Below are 21,982 nucleotides of genomic sequence, written 5' to 3' on the forward strand. Positions count from 1 at the left end.
AATTACTACTCCTCTCCCACGGGATGACTGCCGCTGTAAGGGAACCAACAAGAGTGGATCACAAAATTAATAAATCAATCCCCTCGCAAACCTGCATTGACCACATAATGACAAAAACAAATAAAAAATACTCCACAATCATACATCAATCCACTATCACTGATCACTACACTTTAATTTTTAACATCCATGCAAAGGAAAATCGACCATCGACTCAAAATTTAACGGGGAATAGACATGTTATAGACTACAACGAACTAAAAAATTCACTAAAAACTGAAACCTGGGAATTAATATATAAAGCTGAAGACCTTGAAGATGCTTGGAAATTATTTATTAAACTATTGCAATTAAAAATACATAACCACACCTCAATAAAAACTTACACATATCCACACAATAAAATTATCAAAAAAGCATGGATCACACCTGGCCTACTAAAATGTATAAGAAAAAGAGACAAGATCCATCAGCAAGTAAAAAACTATCCATACGACCTTTCCTTAAAACTATTTTACAAAAATTATAGAAACATCTGCTCCAATCTTACTAAATCGGCCAAACAAAATTACTACAGATCTAAAATTCATCAATCCAATAATAATCCAAAACTTCTCTGGCAAATAATTAAAGAAATCACCTACACAAATCAAAACAAAGCAAACCCATTGGAAGAAATCAACACAGAGAACGGCACACTCTCGCTCAACAAAAACGTACATCAACTAATTAACTACACAAACAACTTTTTTGCAAACATAGGCTCGAACTTAGCGAATAAAATAACCAAACCCCAACACTATAACCCAAAAATAAACAAACACCCAAATCCACAAAGGTTTAAATTTGCTCTAAAACAAATCACTAAACAAGAACTAATACTAATATTTTCTAAATTCAAACCAACATCTTCATCTGGTAGTGATGAAATCACAATGAAAACATTAAAATTTATACAAGATGAAATTACCGAACCGATACTCTTTCTAATAAACAAATCTATTACGGAAAGCAGATTTCCATCACAACTCAAAATAGGGACTATTACACCAATCTTTAAATCAGGAAATCGTACAGATATCAATAACTACAGACCAATCACAATTCTGAACACATTATCTAAAATCTTAGAAATAACAGTTAAAACTCAACTCATCGATTACCTAGAATCAAATAAACTATTATCACCAAAACAATTTGGTTTCAGAAAAAATCTAGGAACATCCAACGCCATAGCTTTAGTAATTGAATATATTAAAAATTCTCTAGATTCACATAAAAAATGCATTGGAGTATTTCTCGACCTTTCTAAAGCCTTCGACACAATAAATCACCAACATCTTTTTGAAAAACTAGTTAACATAGGGATCACTGATAATGAACTGATATTCTTTAAAAGCTACATGGGAAATAGAAAGCAAACTGTGAAACTTAACAACATAACCAGTGAGTGTATTGATGTCAAATGCGGGGTGCCTCAAGGAAGTATTCTGGGTCCGATTCTGTTCCTAATTTACATTAATGATCTATGCCACATAGAATGTGACGGTGAAATCATAAGTTTTGCGGATGATACTGTTCTCCTTATAAATGGGAATAATTGGACAGAAACATTTAAGAAAGCAGAAGACACACTAAACAGGATTAAAAAATGGCTAGACTACTATTCACTTACACTAAATGCTAATAAAACCAAATTCATCACTTTCAAAATAAAAAATACAAAAAACTCTGAAGAAAACCATAACTTGAAAATTCATAGCCCGCATCACTTAAATGAACATTGTAATTGTCCCTCATTAGAAAATGTTGACCACATAACGTATCTAGGTCTAAAAATAGATGGAAATTTAAAATGGACCAATCACATTAGCTATTTAGATAATAAAATTAAAAAACTAAGTTATTTTTTCAAAACTATCAGGAATGTGCTCATTAAAAAAGACTTAATCAAAATCTACATGGCTCTCTGCCAATCACTGTTAGAATACGGTATTATCGGATGGGGCAGTGCAAATAAAAACATACTAAATCCACTTATTAAATCTCAAAAAGCCATAATGAAAATTATACTGAAAGTTCCTGTAAGAACTAGCACTAACGAAATCTTCACCAATCTTAACATCATGTCTATTAAACAACTATATTCTAAAACTATACTCATTTACATTCATAAACACAAAACACAAGAAATAACAACAAACACGTACAATAGAAACACTAGATCTCATGATCAAAAACTTATCCAACAAATAATTACTAATACAACTTTTGGGCAAAAAAGCTTCTTATATCACAGTATTAAACTCTACAACAAAATACCACTCACACTCAAAAACCTCAACACTTTAACATTTAAATCTGAAATAAAAAGCTGGATACTTAACATAGGAAGATCTGAAATAGAAAATTTACTGAAATCAAACACAGACTAAAACAGAATCAACTGAACTATACCAAAAAACAGTACCTTACTTATTTTAAAATTACTTAAAAAATATATATATACTACATTATACTTTGTTGTAATATTAATTTCTTATAATTAAATTATAATATGTAAATGACATCCTCAGCACGGGAGATCCCAGTGAGGATATCATTATATCTATGTGTTAATAAGAAAAGAAGACAATAAATCATTATTATTATTATTATTATTATTACTGTCCGGGCCGCTGGATAGGAAAAAACCCTGCCGCTGATGTTGTGTCGGTTTGTGACCGGTGAGGACCCAGCATCCAGCGTTTGGGGCGCACTGGGCGACCTCCACCGCCGGACTCTCCTGCCCATTGCCTGGAACCGCAGTCAGAAGAACATAGGGTAAACCACCCAATTATTGGCACTTTAAGCAGCTACTTCACAAAACCGGTAAAATTTGCATGTAAAAATATATTTTAACAAAGAGAAAAGCATTAATATTGGTCTTCTAATCTTTGCAGAATATTATAAAGTACTTATCATTAATAAATTATATCGTTTTCTTCAATATAGTGTACCTTTTAAAAAAAATACCTCAAATACCAGTTGCTGGCATAGCCAAACCTTTCATTGGCAGTGATTATTACCTATTATTGTCACTGTTCTCCTGAGACTGAAAAATAGCTGCTAGGTCTTATGTAGGGGTTTTAAAATGTATTATACCTACATCGTCTATGTTGGTACCTATTTTAAGATAATTCATAATAGAAATAAACAAAATAAAATCCTTTGTTAAGAAAAGTAACATTTATTTGTATAGGAACATACCATATCAGTTGAAACGCTTATAGTTAAATAAACTTTCCATAAAGTATTAAAACAAAACCAAAAAAGCCTTCTACCTAGGCTTGAACAAAAAATAGAACAATTTTAGCTTAAGACTATTTAACTTCCTTAATTATATTTAATTAAATCACAATTTAATTGATTAAGATCATAAGTAATTCTTAAGTCACGTTAGTCATCTGAATCCTCAGTCAACATTTTTTCTATCTCAGCAGCACTGCAATTTTCGCTAGTACTTGCTTTTTGGTTTTTTTTGTTATTATTTTTAAGTACAGCTTCCAATTTGCTATTGTCAAGTTTATAGAAATCTTCCGAAAACAAAATTTTAGACACGTTGTCTTTGGCTTTAGTTTGTTTTTTGTTTTTCTTTACCATTTGTTTCTCTTTTTCCAATTTCTTTTGTTCTCTTTCTTCTTTTCTATTTTTAACACCTTCTGCTTTCTCTTCTTTAATTTTAATTTTTTCATTTTCCTGTGCTTTCCATTCGGCAGATGTTAGTACAAAAGGCGTCTTCTTGGTATTTTTTATCCCTTTTCTTTGTGGAGTTTTAGGAAGTACCAAAATATCTTGTAATTTTAATATATTATCTTCCTTAACCGGTGGTACTTTCAGTTGCATAAACTTATTTTGATCCGCACCTATTTTGACATCTCCAGTTACTCTGATAGACGGTTTTTGGGGAGTTGAATATATTGATGATTGCTGCTGACTGCTAACGGACGCTTCGTAGATAGATGTTTGTTGAACAAATGTTTGTTGTGTGGATGGTTGTTTGTTGCTTGGTACGTAAGTGAATGATGGCTGTAAGATCGAAGCATGCTGTAAGGAAGTAGAGGCTTTTTGGGAGGATACTTGCTCTATGGATTCTGGCTGATTGAATGCTTGTTGAGTGGGTGAAAGATGATTGTGTGGTTGTTGGCTAACTGTTTCTGGAATAGGTTCTTGTAGGGTTGATGTATCTTCTATAAAATAATTTAATTCAGAGCATTGGACTATTTCCTCAACATCTTGTGAAACAAAATCGAAACTTTGCTCAGCAACATTTTTGTTTGGAGAGTTATTGATAATTATCTCCATATTTTCAATATCCAAATTCCCTATATTGTCATTCTGACGCTCTGTGTCTAATCTTGAGCTATTCTGCAAATCATTTTGAGACGTGGTAAAGAAATTCCAGATTTTCAATAAACACTCACTTGACTCCTCTGGCCTCAATTCTCTTTTAACAATTTTATGTATTGCACTTTCTCCCAAAAACTTCATAAAGTCATATTTGGTGAGCACCCGATTGTCTGTTACATGCTTGAGTTGCGCTATGGTAATGTTATTTTTATTTGAAGTTCCTAGGCACTTGGAATAGTCCACTGCATCTTCATTAAAAGGAAAAAGTCCAGTTGCTCTAAAACCATTTATAATTGTTGACGGGTTAAGACTTTTTTCTATAGTATCTTTAAGTAATGGCACAAATTGAGTTTTCGTTAACGCTTGAGATGGATTATTTCTTCGCCATTCTAGGACAGTTTTCTGCCATTGTGTTTTTAATGGTTTAAATGCGGCGACGTCTGCAGGTTGAAGGAGCCTAGTGCAGTTAGGGTATAACGCTATGAGAATTATACCTAAATTAGTACATAATTCACTGGTAGCATACGTCAAGTGCGATTTGTGGCCATCTACAAAAAGAACTACAGGGAATTGTGTGCCAGTTTTTACGAGGTGAGGATGTAAAACGTTTTTGATGTACTCAAAAAATACCTCAGAATTCATCCATCCGTTGTCACTTAAGCCCACGCCCCAATCTTCAGGAATCTTAGAAGTTATCTCTGCAGGTAATCTTTTATATGGAAAAATTACCATTGGCGGAGTAACTTGACCATCTGCACCAAAAGTAAACATGACGGTTAGTGAAGTTTTGGCTTGGGCGTGGTCAATTTCGTAAACGTTTTTTTCTCCCTTAGAGCTTAAAACAATACCTGTTTTTGGACATAGAACAAAATTCGTTTCATCGCCATTGAATACTCTTGATGGGTCTGCTAAGATGTTATAGTAGCTATTTTCAGTCATGTAAATCCTTATTTGTTCAAACCAGCCTCTTACATCAGATGCAGAGACTGTGGAGCTGGCAGCTGTTACGGCTTCTGGTGTTCGAAATGTAACTGTTGGATTTCTAGCTAAAAACAATTTAAACCACTTCTCACCATTCTTAAAACTGCTGGCTCTCCCCGATTTATTGATAAAGTCTGAAACACTCTTTATCAAATCTTCTTTCCTCTTTGGAAACCCTTTTTTGCTACTGATTTTTATCCAGTCAACAAAAAGCTGTTCTTCTCCGTCAGTTAAAATTGTGGACGGACCGGGCTTAGAGCGATGATCAGGATGTTTCAATCTGAATTGTATAGTAGACCGTGGTACGCTGAAGGTTTTTGCAGCAAGTTTTTTGCTCATGCCTTTTGATATTTCGTGGAGAGCTTTTTGTAGGTTCTCTTCTGTATAAATTTTTCGTTTAAAACATTTTTTACTATTTTTTTCTCTAGACTTCTTCTGACTAGGCTTCATTTTGAAAGTGGCTGAAAAGACAATATTTTTATTGGCACGTTTTTACCCAATGTTTGACACCCGTGCCAATAAATGGATTTTATATAATTGGCAGTGGGCCAACTTTTGGATTGGTGTGTCCAAAACGTTAGAAAATATTTTCAATGCAATTTAAACTCAATTTTGAGACAAACAAGGTATGATTTTTAATAAACTCAAATTATTTTAAATGCCCTTTTATTGGCATGTGTGCCAATAAAATGGATAAACCGATTTTACGCATACCAAATGTTGGCACCCCACAAATAACTAAAAGTTGGCGGTTAAATTATAAAATAATGTTTTAAAAAGGGAGTTAATATATTCAATAATAAAACAAAATGATTAGGTATAAGAAAAACAAAATAGATTTGCAATTTTTAAAAGATTACGATAGCTCTTACCTTAGTAAAAAACGAATATTTTGATTGTTTTTGTCGCACAGGTTCCGGCTTGTCAAACAGATGGTAAATGCGCCGCCATGTTTGAAAAAAATTAAAACGTGTGTTGCCAGTTGAGTAATAAATGCTACTACTGTTTAATTTCTACTAAAAAATATAAGATCTGGCTACAAAAAATCTTAATTTTCTTAAAAAACTAGAGCATGCCAATAAATTGGTGGAGTGCCAATGATAGGGTGGTTTACCCTACCTTACATTTGGTGTATCCAGTTGCTCCACTCTCCAACTCCCCACCCAACCTTTTTAACCTAATCCTTCCCAACCCATCCTAAATCCCACAAACAAATAAAACAAACTTAAAAACTATGAACTCACAACCAATTAATATAAGCTCAGCGACAGCGAACAGTAGGAGTCCTCAGTGTGGACCAAGGATGAAGGTGAATTTCGCTAACATTCGCGGTCTGCACACCAACCTAACTCCCATCCACCACCACCTTCTCTCACAAAATCCCTATCTCCTCTTCCTTACGGAAACACAGATTGCCCCCAGATACCTCCTATCTGAACTGCCCAGGATATCATCTTGAAAGCCTTTTCAGGCCAAAAGGTGGTGTCTGCCTTTACAGCCGTGCTGACATCAGCTGCGCTCGTCTCGCAAATATCGAGAGCCCAAAACACGAAGTGTTATGGGTACGTGTGGATCTCACCGGTATGATGAGAATTTATGCGTTCCTATATCGCTCACCAAACCTTGCCGAATCAGACACTGTTGAGTTGTTTAAATACTTGAGTGACACTGTAGATATTCTCTTGCCCCGTTACTCATCGGCCGAGTTTGTAATCCTGGGGGACTTCAATGTTCATAATGAACAATGGCTGAAGTTCTCGGGCCCAACAAATTCTGCCGGCAGATCAGCGGAATCCTTTGCTCTTATCCATGGACTAAGCCAACTCGTAGAATCTCCGACCAGAATACCAGACATCCCATCACATCGAGCCAACCTACTCGATCTGTTTCTCACTAGTGAGCCACTCGGGTACAGAGTGGAGGTGAGCCCCCTTAGGATCCTCTGACCACTGCCTGATTACCACCTCTGTCCCATCCTCCATGAACCGTCAACCCGACAAACATGTAAAGAGGAAGGTATGGCACTACAGGGCAGCAAAATGGGACGGCATGCGGTCTTTCTTCGGCACCTTTCCTTGGAGTACTGTATGCTTTAGCTCCGAGGACCCATCAATTTGTGCACGCGAGGTAGGAGAAGTAATCACATCAGCAATGGATTGCTACATTCCCTTCTCCGTCAAATCCTCTGGAGCGGGCACAAAACCGTGGTTTGACCATCGCTGCGCTGTGCTGAAGCTGTCAGACTCAAAAATACGGCTTTTAATGCACTCCGGAAGATTAGCTCCATGAATAACCTTTCGGAATACCGAAAACAGGCAAGGGATTGTAAGAGAGTTCTAAATAGAGCTAAGAGCGATCACGACCAGAGAATTGCGAAAAAGCTGGCTGACTGCCCCACAGGTAGCCGTGTTTTCTGGTCACTAGCTAGCTCGATCGGAAGAAATTTCTGCAGAACCACTTTCCCACCTCTGACCAAGCCTGACGGTCGGCTGGCTAACTCGGCCCGCGAGAAAGCTGAATTATTAAGCAAAATTTTCGCGGAAAATTCAACTCTTCAAGATAACGGAGAGACTCCCCCTTCCATTCCCGCACTGCGGTTTTCAAATGGAGGAACCAAAGATCCGGAACAGAGAGGTTCTCCGAGTCTTGAACGAGCTGAAAGTCGACAAAGCCAGTGGGCCGGACGGAATACCTGCCTTGGTCCTCAAGAGGTGTTCTGCAGAAATGACTCCAGTGCTCGCGAAATTATTTAGGCTCTCTCTCAAAGGTGGAAAGGTGCCAGATCTTTGAAAAAAGGCAATCGTCCACCCAATCCCAAAAAAGGGGGACCGCTCCGACCCTTCTAACTACCACCCCATAGCCATAACTTCCATACTCTCGAAGGTATTAGAAAGAGTGGTTAACAACAAATTGCTCACATATCTCGAGAATAACAATATCCTAAGCGATCGGCAATATGGATTTCGTCGAAACCGATCGTGTGGCGATCTACTCGGATATGTGACGCATATTTGGGGCGGTACATGGAACGTTTTGGTGAAACTCAAACCGTTGGGTTGGATATCTCCAAAGCCTTTGACAGAGTCTGGCACCGGGCGCTTATCAGGAAGTTACCATCGTATGGGATCCACCCAACCCTGCATAGTTGGATTGCAGACTTTCTGAGTGGAAGAAAAATTCAAACCGTGGTTGACGGCTCTTCTTCCACCGCACTAAATCAATGCGGGGGTGCCACAAGGATCTGTGCTGTCTCCGACGCTGTTTTTATTGCACATCAACGATCTCGTTGAATGTGCACCAATTTACTGCTACGCTGATGACAGCACCGTTCACGAGGGTTATCTTTTTGACAGGCCCCCTTCCACCTATGATGTCCGAACAGCTCGGGAAGTTTTGAAGCAAAAAATTGACTACCACCTCGAGATGGTTCGTGCCTGGGGTAAGGCCAACTTGGTCAGTTTCAACGTCTCAAAAACCCAAGCGTGTCTGATTTCGGCAAAGAGGGAGATCAATGACTGTCTGGTGCAATTTGATGGGAGCACTCTCCCCAATAAAGACTCCATTGAAATGCTTGGAGTTACTATATCAGACCAGCTCAAGTATCGGGGATCCATAGAAGCCCGAGTAAATCAGGCCTCCAAAAAGTTGGGCGTCTTGTACAGGGCTAGGAGATTCTTCAACAGTGACCAGCTTCTGACCCTGTACAAGTCTCAAGTCCGCCCAACTATTGAATTTGGGAGCCACCTTTGGGCTGGTGCCCCAAAATACTTAATAAACCTGCTTGAATCTGTGCAAAGGAGAGCGATCCGTCTGATTGACAATCCGTTGTTAACAGACCGATTGCCTTCTCTAATGCATAGACGCAATGTAGGCATGCTGTGTCTGTTCTACAGGTATTTCAATGGAACCTGCTCCAAGGAGCTAAGACCGGTGCACGAAACTCGATGGACACGAACTGAACACCCGTTCACGGTTGACGTTGGCTTCATGAGAACGGGCCGTTTTTACGACTCGTTTTTGTGTAAGTCGGCTCGTATGTGGAACGAGCTACCGGCATCTGTTTTTCCTCCCTCCTATAATCCGAGCCTCTTCAAGGCCCGCATTAACAAATCCCTTCCTACAGCCCCTACCTTATTCCGCCTCACAACGCCGCCCAACCGGGTGGTGACATAGTTCCCCTGTCTGTACACTGCACAGGCAGGGACACTCTTGTGAGGTGTCACATAAAAAAAAAAAGATAAAATTTATAGAACCCAATAAAACACTTCAATAATAGTATGCTAACATTCATTATTATTGTAGCTTGTAGTATGTTATTGTAGCCTTCTTTTATTTTTATTCCGTCCATTGAAAACATCTTTTATTTATAAAAGACTAATAAGACTACGAAAACATGTACTTTTTGTGAAAAATACAGACATCATTTGAATATGACATGTGCGTCATTTCGCATACTTAACGTATCTGTTTGCCCAAAGTGAGCTCAATTTTAACTCATTTGTGTTAAAAAATTTCAACCTTTTCGAACACTGAAATTATTTTGACTGATTACTTTAACTGATAATATATTTCATTGGCCTGTCATGGGCTTGGCAAGTCGAAATGACTTATTTTAATTGAAGGTATAATTTATTTTCAAATTGATTAATACCATACTTCTGTTGATTTTATGTTCAGTGACAGTAAAAGGCCTTACACACCTCCCTGCAACCGGAGGCGATTTAGGGAGGTGTTGTTAGTGGTGGTAAAATTGGCGACTTCTTTACACACCCGCCTTTACTGCAGTGTGAAACTGTGCAGCAAAGCGCTCATCGATCAAGATGGCGCCAACAATACCCAAACGCTAGAAAATAGGAACGGCTCTGGCGATCTCATGCGTGCAATTAAGTTTAAAAAAATACGGAAAATGACGATTTAGGTGAAAAACTGGCTAATGAATTGTTTGCAAGTAAACTGACGCCAAAATATAAATTATCTCACTACACACTGGATGACTAAACGCTAGCCGAGTTGATATCGTGGGGTCACTGGTCCCGATTTCGGAGTTATGGCCGATGTGTTTACTCAAGTGGTGATCAAGGTAGCGATCTAGGGTGCTCCCCACCACTCCCCCAATATTGCCTCAGATTGCTGGGAGGTGTGTGAGGCCTTTAAAGCAAGAATCGATTATTGTAATGTGTTTAAGTAACGGAACTTATAATAATGGTCAAAATCGACTAAGCAAATAAAACCTTTCCAATAAAAATTTTCCAACATATTTTCTTAGGACGGGTTGTTTCGGAGGATTTGAACAATTCATCAATTGACTTCATAAATTGCTAAAATAAATGAAATTCATTTGATTTTCGTAATTATAAATAAAAAAATTTAGTATAATTTTCCATTGTGTTCCAAATTTGAACAGGTCATGTCAGTAAAAAAATTACGCTGTAATTTTAATCTACTCTTGTGGTTTTGACAGGTGCTTATCGAAACATAAATAATAAACCGTTCAACCTACATTTATATTCAATACAACGTTGTATAGTTATATAATTATAGATGTCGTTATTGTTAACCATAAAGCTACATTATAAATTAATGTTTTCCATAAAAGCGCAATAAAAATTGCGTGAGATTGAGCACTCATTTTAAGCTTGTGGGTTAACATAATTATTTAAACACTATTGTGTATTTCATTCTATGACTAAATTATAAAACATTTAGGACGGGTTGTTTCGGAGAATTTGAACAATTCATCAAATTTCAACGTTCATTTTCGGGTTCTGTGAAAGTCCTATTCAAGTTCTGTTATTATATCATTGTAGGCTAGTTGCTTGACAAAACTGAAATAAAAAAGAACTTGAAAAAAATCATTCACAGAACTTGAAAATGAACGTTGAAATTTGATGAATTGTTCAAATTCTCCGAAACAACCCGTCCTTAATAATTCAAGTAAATATTAAAATGTTTTTATGACAAAATTTTTATGATCAATCTGCGATTTTCAGGGTTTAGATAAAACAAAAAATAACCGTTTCGAACGTTGGTAATTCGATAAACAGGTAAAAAGGTTTAAATTGTAACTTGTTAAAAATATATAATCAAAATGGTTTAAAAAATTGGAACGATTTGTCCAGAACTCAGACTAACGCATGATTTTAGCTAGTTTCAAAATAAATCTAATCTAATCTAACAAATTTTGAACTAACACCATATAATATTCTATAAATCCGAAGGAATAAAATATTATTAATGTAGTTTAATACTTAGTTTAATCAGATTAACAAACCACTTAATTAACGTTAATACGTACCAAATCCAACTTAATATAGACCTCAAAATTAGAATGTATAGCATTCCATTCATGAGGTTATTCCAAGAACAGAACCTCATAATTGTGATAATAATTGAGTTTGGGAAATCTATGCAATTTGAATACAACCCGATTTCACCACCACGGCAATATTTCAATGTCAAAAGAAGCTTAAATTAACTTGGTAAACCAAAAGATTAACAGATTTTTGAGGATTTGTTTCCATTTAGATTATGTTGGGGTGTTTTTGCTCAAAAGGTTTGGGCATTTTACGCGAATGAACGAGGAAAAGAGTGTAAGGATAATATAAGACGCAAATATGAATGGTAGAAGAAGACGCCGTGTCAAGTGTCAGAATAATAGAAGAGTATGTATGAGACGATGTATGAATGAATGAGGCAAGGAGTGGATGCCAAGAGCGAGTTGGTTTGGCGATCCGTCCTCTTTGCCTACTCTGCTAAGAAACGGTTTGATGGTTAGTTAGTTAGTTAGTGCTTAAGAAATTTATCAAACTAGCTTTAGGATTGTTAGATTTCTTATTTCCAGCTGCTCTAATTGATCGAGCTTACAGCAGTTATTTAGTATATGTAACTGAGTGGGTTTATTATTATTATTTTTATTTTTAAACGATTGCATGTGTTCTTCGAATCTAGTATTAAAAGACCAGCCAGTTTATTTCTGAAATGCGACGTTGCCAGTTCTTTCAGAGCTCAGTTAAAGATATATTTTTATTAGTACCAACTCGAATCTAAACTTTTACAGTCTTTATACAGTGTTTAACAAAAAACCGTTTTACGGTTGCAAAGTGATATATTTTTTTTAATTAGAAATAATTTTGTTATTTAGTAAATTATCCTTTGAATATGGAACATGTCTATTATATTTCATATAAATGTAAAAATAATGCCCTGCTGCGTACTCAACAGTTATATGACCAAGGATCCTCTATTATGCATACAGATTGTGAGAATGGTTCTAGGGAAAAGAATTTATTGTAGCGGTCCGCAAAAATCGCTTAGTAAATGCTTTCACATTCATGAGAGTTTTTAAGGATTATTAAGAGAAAAGTAGAAATATATTTTTTTGGACGCGAGATCTGTTGTTCACAGAACTACTAGTTATACAGGCAATATCAGATACAATATACATCATTATTTGAGATACCTAATTGAATATAGGTTGCCCATCTTGACATGGAACCCCTACTTTATAATTTTTTTTAGATGTTGTGGCTTTCACATGTAGATACACAGAATGCTGGTACATCGAATTCCGCACAAAATACTGGGAAGAGAAAAAGGCGAATATTAAAAATCAAGGAAGAAGTCCAGTTCTCCTCCCTAGGTAAAAGGCTGGGTAAACCAACTCCGCGGGCTTTGCAAGGAGAGGACAAAAGCGACGAAAAACGTATTATCCTCCTTAACTTGCAAAATTCTCTTCATGAAAATTGTTACGTTTTCAACTCAGTTTCTATTTATACTGTTAATTAATCAAAATGTTAAATATTTCCAAACGCTTTAAATATACGAACCATAAAAGCTTTACATACATTAAAGCAAGGGACATACAGGTAAGTTTTATTGGGTTCACAAACACTGGTAAACTTTGTATCTGACGTCATCATTCTAGTATATTCTGTGTTTTTCGTTTCCACACTGTGAGAAGGATTTTTTTTGTCGATCGCCTACGTATGACTTCTCTTTGGGACTTATATACAGGAAAATAAATTTGAAGAGGACACGTTTGAATGTATTTGTGCAACCATTTTGAAAAAGTTTTTTGAACTAGTTTGGAACACCCGCCCGCAGTCATCTCTTGCCAGCAAATACCCAATTATACTGGGAACGGTACACTACACAAGCAAAAGTCTCTTTTACATTATCTTGATAACTTTGCGTCTCTAGTGACGAGCGAATACACCATTTACCTAAGCTGGAACAAACTGAAAGTTATGAACTTAATTAGAAGCTTTTGCGCCACCTGCTTGGAATACGTGTTGTATTCAGAATGCTGGAAATGGAAGATTACTTTATTAAATGCGAAGTAAGATTTACTTAAATACTTTAGTCAAATACGTTGAAATAATTATCTTAACCAAAATTTTATTAAAATTAGGACCAACTGATTGTTTTGCTATATAATTAATCAATTTCAGCCTTGAGAAAAATTTTAGGTGTTCGGTTTGGAAATTTACAACCCTCTTTCAAAAAATAATACCTCCTAATTTTAGTATGGAGACAAATAAACTGGTAATAATATTAGAGAGCCATTGAATGCATCTATATTCAAACATTCATTCCATATTTTTAGGATTTATAAAAAAAGTTTAAAAAATCGTTAAATTTATGAACACGTGTTTTCTTCGTATCATTTACTTTAAAATTGCCGATCGTTGTACCTACTAGAAGCAATTTTAAATATTATGACTTACATGTGTTGTCTATGGCCTAATTAATATTTACAGATATAAATTTTAATTCGAACATGCATTTTTTAATATGTAAACATAGATCAATAATTTAAAGATGCGAGGCATCTTTTGTTAACGTGTGAAACTACTAAGTTATCTTTGTTCTCATGTAAGTTTTCAAAGCATGCGAACTTTTAAAAGAATTCCAATAAATGTTTGAAAATATGTCTACAAATTGGCAATATTTCGGCCAGCGGACGCTCGCGGATGTACGCAAATTGGCCAAAATGTGCCCGAAAACGCTACATTCTTATACGCCGGTTCAACGTTAGTATGGTAAAGCCTTGTATAAGGCCGTTTCAATAACATAGAAACACCGTAGTAATTAGTCAATTTTTCACTGTTCCGACCTTACGCGCCGCCTAATATTTAAGCAGCGTTTATAAGTGAAGGGGTAAGTAGTTTTTTAATTTCCACGTTTTGTCAAAAAAAACTTAGGTTAGCGAATAAACACCCTTAATTATTAGGGTTTATACAAACAAAACTTTTAAAAAATAAGAAAAATATTTAAAACAATCCTTATTGCCGGAAGAGTGTTTAGTTTTAGATTGATGTACCCTAATAATATTTCATAAAAAAATGGGTAACTTTTTAAATAAAACCTCAAAAATTCGGTAATTCAATAAAAGCTTTCACCTCTGATTTTCGTATGAATTTTATATTTGATGACAAAAGTTCGTTTTTCCCACAAACGTGAAAAAGTTTCCATTTAAACTGCAACATGATGCTGTTACTCTGAAGAGAACTCTGAGCTTAGTGAGAACTTTAGTGCTTTCTCGCGAAACAAGCTTACAAAACTGTGCTTTATTTTCAACTTCTAAGGTACATCATAAAGTACTTATTTTAATGTTGCAAGAACCGTGTGTATCTGTACTTTATACGTAAACTTATGAGCAAACTTACATCTTTATTTTCGTGATATTTATGAACTGATCATGAGAGAAATAAATTTTAAATAAAATACTGTGATTTTTTTACACTGTGCTTTGATTACGATTTTTAATACATTTAAAGTATGACAGATCAGCCATCACACATGATGGCAGTACGCTGCGAGGAATTATTATTTACTTAGTTTGTACGCCCGAGTGAGCATTGGCACAGAGAGCATCGCAGAGTCCAATAAAAATCTGTTAAAAAGTATGATGCCCTAAAAAAGAAAACTAAATGTATGGATATGTGATATCGCGATTTATTATATTTTCATTTAGGTAAGGGGTCCTCTTCCCCTGAAAATTATTTTCAAAGAACTCTATGAAAAGTAGTGTAGTGTAATTTCGTAGGAACTTGACAGATATTATTTTTAACATTAAAACGATAGTTGCAGGATAATTTTCCTAGGATAACTTAAGTTATAAAGTATGTGATTTAAAAATTAACTTGGATATGGCACAAATTCTTGTTTGAAAGATATTATTTTTAGTTTATTTTTACCTTTCGGAGCGGGAGATTCAGAATAAGTATATTCGGAACAAAGATATGTTTATTTTAAATTCTACTTATTCGTCAGTAGAAGATTCACGCCACACCGGAAGGTTAATAATGATTTACGAGTTGGTGGAAAACAAGCAATTCTTTCACCATTTTTAAAGTTTGACGATTTGACCGCACACCCAACATGAGACATGGACAACAACTGTCCAGCTAGCCAAGTCACGCTCGTGGAATATTGCCACGATATTCCATGTCGCCTTGCACTCTGGAAGTTTTCAGTCAAATTGAATAATACACTAAAATGGACTCAACTTTATTTTGCTCTTGGTTTTATACTTGAATTTTGTATATCTCTACCTCATTTATTAAGCACGTCGTTATGTTGCGAGCTGTGAAAATTTTATTTACAAAGTTTTTTGACAAATTGTGTGAATAGTATTTTTTCAATTTGTTTAAGTTTAGTGCGATTCGTTAAACCAAAGAACATAGAATGTCCAGCATAATAAAATATTACTCTCCAAATATTTCTTCTTCAGATTTTGACATATTATTCTGCTTAGTTTTCAACGGTCTTCGAAAAAAAATCTTTTAATAACGGCTCTTCAAACTTATTCTGCCGACTTAGTGAAGATTTTTTTACTATCCGATTTATTAAACCGTGGAGTGGGAAAAGTGATATTATTTTAGGAACCAACTGCTTGCAAGCAATGTTGAAATAATAATTATAAATAGTTCATAGATTCATAAATCAACACAAAAAATTAACTAGTAGAAATTTTTTCGCATACCGAAACATGAGTCCAATATTTTTTCTAAATGTTTTAAAATGTGACTACTGCACAAAAGTCCCGTCAGCTCCCAACCGTCTGGAGTCAGTGAGACTACAGCAACTGGGGTGTTATGAAGCTTGTGATGATGAAGGTGGTGAGAAGAATTTTGTAAATTCTTAAATTGGCTTTGTGCTTATGTGTATATCCCTGTTTGTTTTTTTTCTTGTTCTTTCTACTTAACCTTTCTTTTCCTATTTTGTACTGCTTTGTACGTGAACATTATAATATTGATATCAAAATACCAATGAAAAATTGTATCTACTAAGTCCCACGTATATTGTAAGTTCCCCTCCTTCCTAAAATGAGTTTTGTAACTCATCGGGAAAAGGAAGATTTGGAAGTATCTCGCTATTAAGATAAGATCACCAAACACAGCTAAAGCGATTTCAAGCAACGTTTCAACTAACTTTGTTAGTCTTCTTCACTAGGGCGATACTGAGAGTATCTTCCACCCTGGAACAATAAACTACTACTAAAAATATACAACTTATAATAATAACTTTTATTATTTTAATGAATAAATTAGTGAAGTGAGAGTGTAAATTAGTGAAAGAAAGTGTAACAATATTTTTTTTATTACAATTTCCTTGCGCACGCCGGCATTTGAACCCGCAGTCTCCGAATTCGTAGTAGAGAGCCTTACCTCACGACCACGTATGCCGTTAATGAAATCAAAAAGAACCGAAACCAAGTAAATTTAGTTCCAAGGAAGCGCTTTTCAAGCCATGTCACATATTTTATCTGATTTTCCCTTTTTACATACATTATTGAGTCTATGATCTACCATCTATCTCTCTATTAAAATATCCCATTCAGAGATGCTGCAACTTGGCTAGAAATGAAGCGCTTTCCGCTTTTTTTTTCCTTTTTCATTTAGGAACGAAGCGAAAGCTCTTATTTCTATAAAGGTATTTCTTTCTCGTCTAAAGTAGTTGTATGGAAGAGAAGCTTTTAACGCTAACTGCGCTCCTGCGACTCAAAGCATTATACCCATCAGGAATATTACAATTTAAGATAGTAGACATTTAAAATAACGCTTTGAAAAATGATTCTATAAACTTTATATACCTTAATTTAATATTATAACCACGCGGGTAACTTCATAGCAAATTAATGTAAACTTCTTAGAAAAAATATACCATGGCGGTGAAAATTAATTTCATAATCAATGTGAACAATGAGAACATGGGGGTATTTTCTTAAAGTCATTAAGTAACCGAGATGTGCATGCATTTTAATGTATCCCTGCTTATGGTGCTTTGAACATCTATAAAAAAGTGTCTAAAATGTTCAAAATGTTATGTTATTCATATTATGGAGGTTATTCTATAGTTATATCCCTTATTTCGACAGGGCACACGTAAAGGCCAAATGGTGATTACACTAAACCGACAGAACGGGTTTTTCTTAAGTATTTTCAACATTAATAAGTTATCTACTTCCTGGTTTTCCCTGAAATACGATATGAAATTATGCCAAAAATTTGTTTTTTTCTCATATATATTTGATGCTCAGTATATTATCAAAGCTTAGTTGTTTGTATAGCATAATGATTGTAAAATAGTAACGTTAATCTACAGATTTCCCACGTAAAAAGCTATGCAATTTTCATGATGCGAGAGCTCACAGTTCGAGAGTTTTGGCTGTGTCATTTAATAAGGTTTTGCTTTAAAACTAAGAGAACAATAACTAAACATCCACACAGAGATTACAATTATAATTTTATCTAGAAACTCACTCTAATTTAAACACAAGTGCATACAATTGGAGTGGGTTTAATTTAAACAACCCCACATTACGTACATGCCGCGGTCAACATCTGCAATTCCAATGCATACTGCAGCAATACAAAACTCGTTAAGCATTCCGTATCTCGTAGTGTACTATTTGTTGTGTTTTTATGTCTGTCATATTGTACATTGTGCAGTGTTCTCTTCATGAATATAAATTTGTTTGCATCGTCGGTGTATCTCTCAAATGTGCATCGGGGCAATGATGTTTTAATTGTTAACATGCCTGCAATACAACAATACGCCCCACTCTGTGTGCTCTCATATAACAAACGTTTATTGCCAATCATCTAATTCATTTTGTGAAAATATGACTGATATTTATGTGACGCGGTTCTTCAATACTAATAATATTGCAACAATTATTATGCACTCACCGTCAACTGTTTTATCTTTTGATTTTCACAGTTTTAATGAATAAATTGGATGATAAACATATACAACACGTACTTACAAGAAGAGGGTATGTGGATGCGTGGCTTTGTTATTTATAAAAGTCAACAGTTTTATTAAGAAATTAGTGATTTTTTTAACAATTGACCTTCAAAGCAAGAGGAAGGTCTGTGTCTACATAGGGTTTCTGAAAACGACCCCATACCTTTAAGCAAAATAAGTCCGGGCAACGCAGGGCACTTCTGCTAGCTAATAATACGATATTTTTTGAAAACATAAATCGTCCCTCACAAAATTATATAGTTGTGTTATTTTACAATACACAGGAACAAATGCGCAACCTTTTTTAAACTTAAATTAAAATTTGACGTCAAAATACCCAACCAAACTGAATAGTTATTTTAAAATCAAAAGTGTATTTACGGATATGTGCTATTTTATTTAATTGTGTTTAATTTTATGAAATATAGGCCATTAAAGAATTCAATTTGACACGATTTTAGAGACAATTTGTCAATTTTTGTGAGTTAATTATAGTAAGTAAAAATACAATCCTTTCTAACTTGCTGTGTAATAAATTTTATTAATATTGTCTGGTTCAGTGTTTATTAGTTGTTTCTTCGTGTTCTCCATAAAACAGTTATACACCAAAATGTTACTGAGAAGATTACAAATTTGAGATAAATGTAAATATAAAAAGGTCACGGGGGCAGTTTTACTATTTTCTGACATGCGTTAAAAGATAGTTTGCTGAACTGTCTGTAAGTGACGTTGAAAATGTACATGGTCAATGCAGAATCATTTAGGAGTTCCGTTGACTGGCGCGTTCTCACTTTCGGAACATAAAAAGTACATGGGAGCTCACACCAGTGTACTTATTAGGGATACATAAGCTGACCTCTTTCAAAATATGTGGATTAAGTATAGTTCCAGACATTAACCTTAAAAAATGTGTTCCTCAAAGTATTTGTCGGCGGGCTTCTAAGGTGTTGAATTAAAACATCACTGTTAAGAACAAGGATGGATCCAGGAACGGATAGTTTGTATATTCCCTCTAATAGAATGCAGGTAACGCGTAAACCTCTCATATACTCTTTCTATTTCCAGTTTGTTCAGAAGAGGCCCAAATAATGGATCTATATTCCAAGATACTGCGAAAAAGTACTTCATATTTTGTTATAATAAACAATCAATAGCTCTAATAAAACCCAATCTTTACTTCTAGTCTCTCGTCGGGGGGATATGAACTCAATTTTATTTATTCCCTTTTTGTAACAAATAGAGATAATGATATCACTGGGATCTCCCGTGATGAGCATACCATTTTCAGAATATAAAAATTAAGCAGTATGAATAAAATGAAGTAATTTTAAATAAATTAGCTAGACTTTTTTTCCGATATATTATAAATATATTTACTCGGCGTTTTTTAATATAGTGGAGTGGTTTTTGTTATGTATCCAGTTTTTTTGTTTGAGATTTAAATGTTATAATATTGTTAGTACCATAGTATAGGAAACTTTTTTGTCCGAATAATGTATTTGTAGTTGCTTGTTGGAAATATTTTTGACCCCTGAGATCTAGTTTTCTAATATAATTGTCATTTCTTGTGTTTTAAATTTATGGATTACAGGTATTGTTAATCCCACTAGAAAGTTTTCTTGGTTAACCGCTTACCTACGAGCCAATATCATATCATATTTTTAATAACTGATTATGTACTCTACTCCTATGTAGCATAGTTTTAACCTCTGATGACCTATAGTAAGCAAGCGCTTACACGGAAAGTTGTTTGACGAACCGCAAATTATCGAGTCGTTGGTGGCCGGGAAAGCTCCTGTAACCGGCGTCGTCCCATTATAAACGATAGTGATGTACTTAACGCCATTTTCACGGCCAATTAGCTGGAAACCAAGATAATCGAATCTCTGTTAGGTTCATGCTCTATTGGGCTCTGGCTGAAAATATCATCGCTATATTGATGTGAGGAAACACGGGAAAATTATATGATAACCTCGTGCGTCATTCTTTTATTTTTGTAAATAAAGACCTTCGATTATTATGTTAAAATCATTTCAATTTTTTTGAATATCATTCTAGCATCTGCTAAATCTGTCGATAATGGAATCGTACTAGAATTAATAGAGGGAAAGGATAAAAACATAGTTCATCACTAAAAGGAAATCTCAAGTAAATATAAAAAGAAGCATTATATCTCTGTCTGGAGAACAGTTTGAAAATTTCAACTTCCATTGACTCTAAAACAAAGCGGAAAACTGAAACTTGGTTTGTGCTTTTAAAGTTAAACTTCCTGCTCTAAGAAGCTAGCAGCATTGATCCCCGGTGCAACGGTGAACGTGCGTAAAACTCGACGATAACGAGCGGAAAACCCGTTCAAAGTTGGATTCACGAGAACTGCACGCTTCTTCGACTCGTTTTTGTGTAAGACAGCTAGTGTGCGGAACGAGTTACCAGCATCTGTTTTTCATCCTTCATATAACTTAAAGAGCTGCATTATAAAATCCCCTCCCACAGCGCCTACTTTAACCCGCCTCTCTACGCTGCCTAACCGGTTGGCGACATAACCCCCCTGCATTTTCACTGTACAGATAGGGGCGCTCTTGTGAGGTTTTACATAAAAAAAAAACAATGCCATGTACATAAATATTTTTTATTTACAGTTTTGATACTATAGTTATGTACATAATGAACAGTTATATACACAGACAAAGACTGTGCGTGGCTTTTAATTATTATCACAATTCGATTGTAAGAATAAAACTGAAAATTTAGACGTACATTTTATATGAAGATAAATAATATAAAATTAAGCTATCAAATGAGAAATAATAAATGAAGTGAAAATAAATAAAAATTGACATGACAGAAATTTTAAACCAGACGTAAAAATAAGGAGCAAATTTATTCAAATAAGAGGATTTAAAAATATAAAAACATACTGGTGGATCCCCGCAATGCTTCGCTATTGCTTATAACTTCTTTCACCATTCACTACTGTACACAATAATGTTACCGTTAAAAAAACTACATTACATCGATTTTAATTCGACTCCGTATCTTATTACGGTGCAGAGATATTGCGATAAGTATTCCTCGGGCGTCCCCGACTTTTTCTATCATTTAAACATCTCTAAACACACGAAATTTTCAGCAACATCGGACTACTATCAAAATAAAAGAAAAAATCTCACAATTATGTAAGTATTTTATTACCTATATTAACAATTAAACAAAGCACGAGCGAATTATAAAAACAACCGTTATTACGAACCTAATGCATCGCCTCTTTAATGTATATTACCAAAATGTAGTCATAAATAGATCACCTATAATATATATTAAAATATGTAAGTATATATATTTAAAAAAAAATCATTTT

The 21,982-nt window shown here is 34.9% G+C and overlaps 1 protein-coding gene across 1 annotated transcript; it reads right to left on the bottom strand.

The window, feature by feature from the left end:
- Positions 1-2,663: 2,663 nt before the first annotated feature.
- Positions 2,664-5,820, bottom strand: LOC149419874 (uncharacterized). The gene is made up of 3 exons (XM_089637557.1): positions 3,928-5,820; positions 3,324-3,328; positions 2,664-2,796 (listed from the first exon to the last, which is right to left on the bottom strand). Exons 1-3 carry the CDS (start codon positions 5,818-5,820, stop codon positions 2,664-2,666), a joined length of 2,031 nt encoding a protein of 676 aa, XP_089493683.1.
- Between the last annotated feature and the right edge of the window lie 16,162 nt (positions 5,821-21,982).

Source organism: Hesperophylax consimilis, chromosome 11 (genome assembly GCF_061612785.1).
Source record: "Hesperophylax consimilis isolate HC1 chromosome 11, BYU_Hcon_1.0, whole genome shotgun sequence".
In the NCBI taxonomy this organism is placed as follows: Eukaryota; Metazoa; Arthropoda; class Insecta; order Trichoptera; family Limnephilidae; genus Hesperophylax; species Hesperophylax consimilis.

Coding starts and splice junctions, on each gene's coding strand:
- LOC149419874 (XM_089637557.1), bottom strand. CDS start 5,820: ATGAAGCCTAGTCAGAAGAAGTCTAGAGAAAAAAATAGTAAAAAATGT.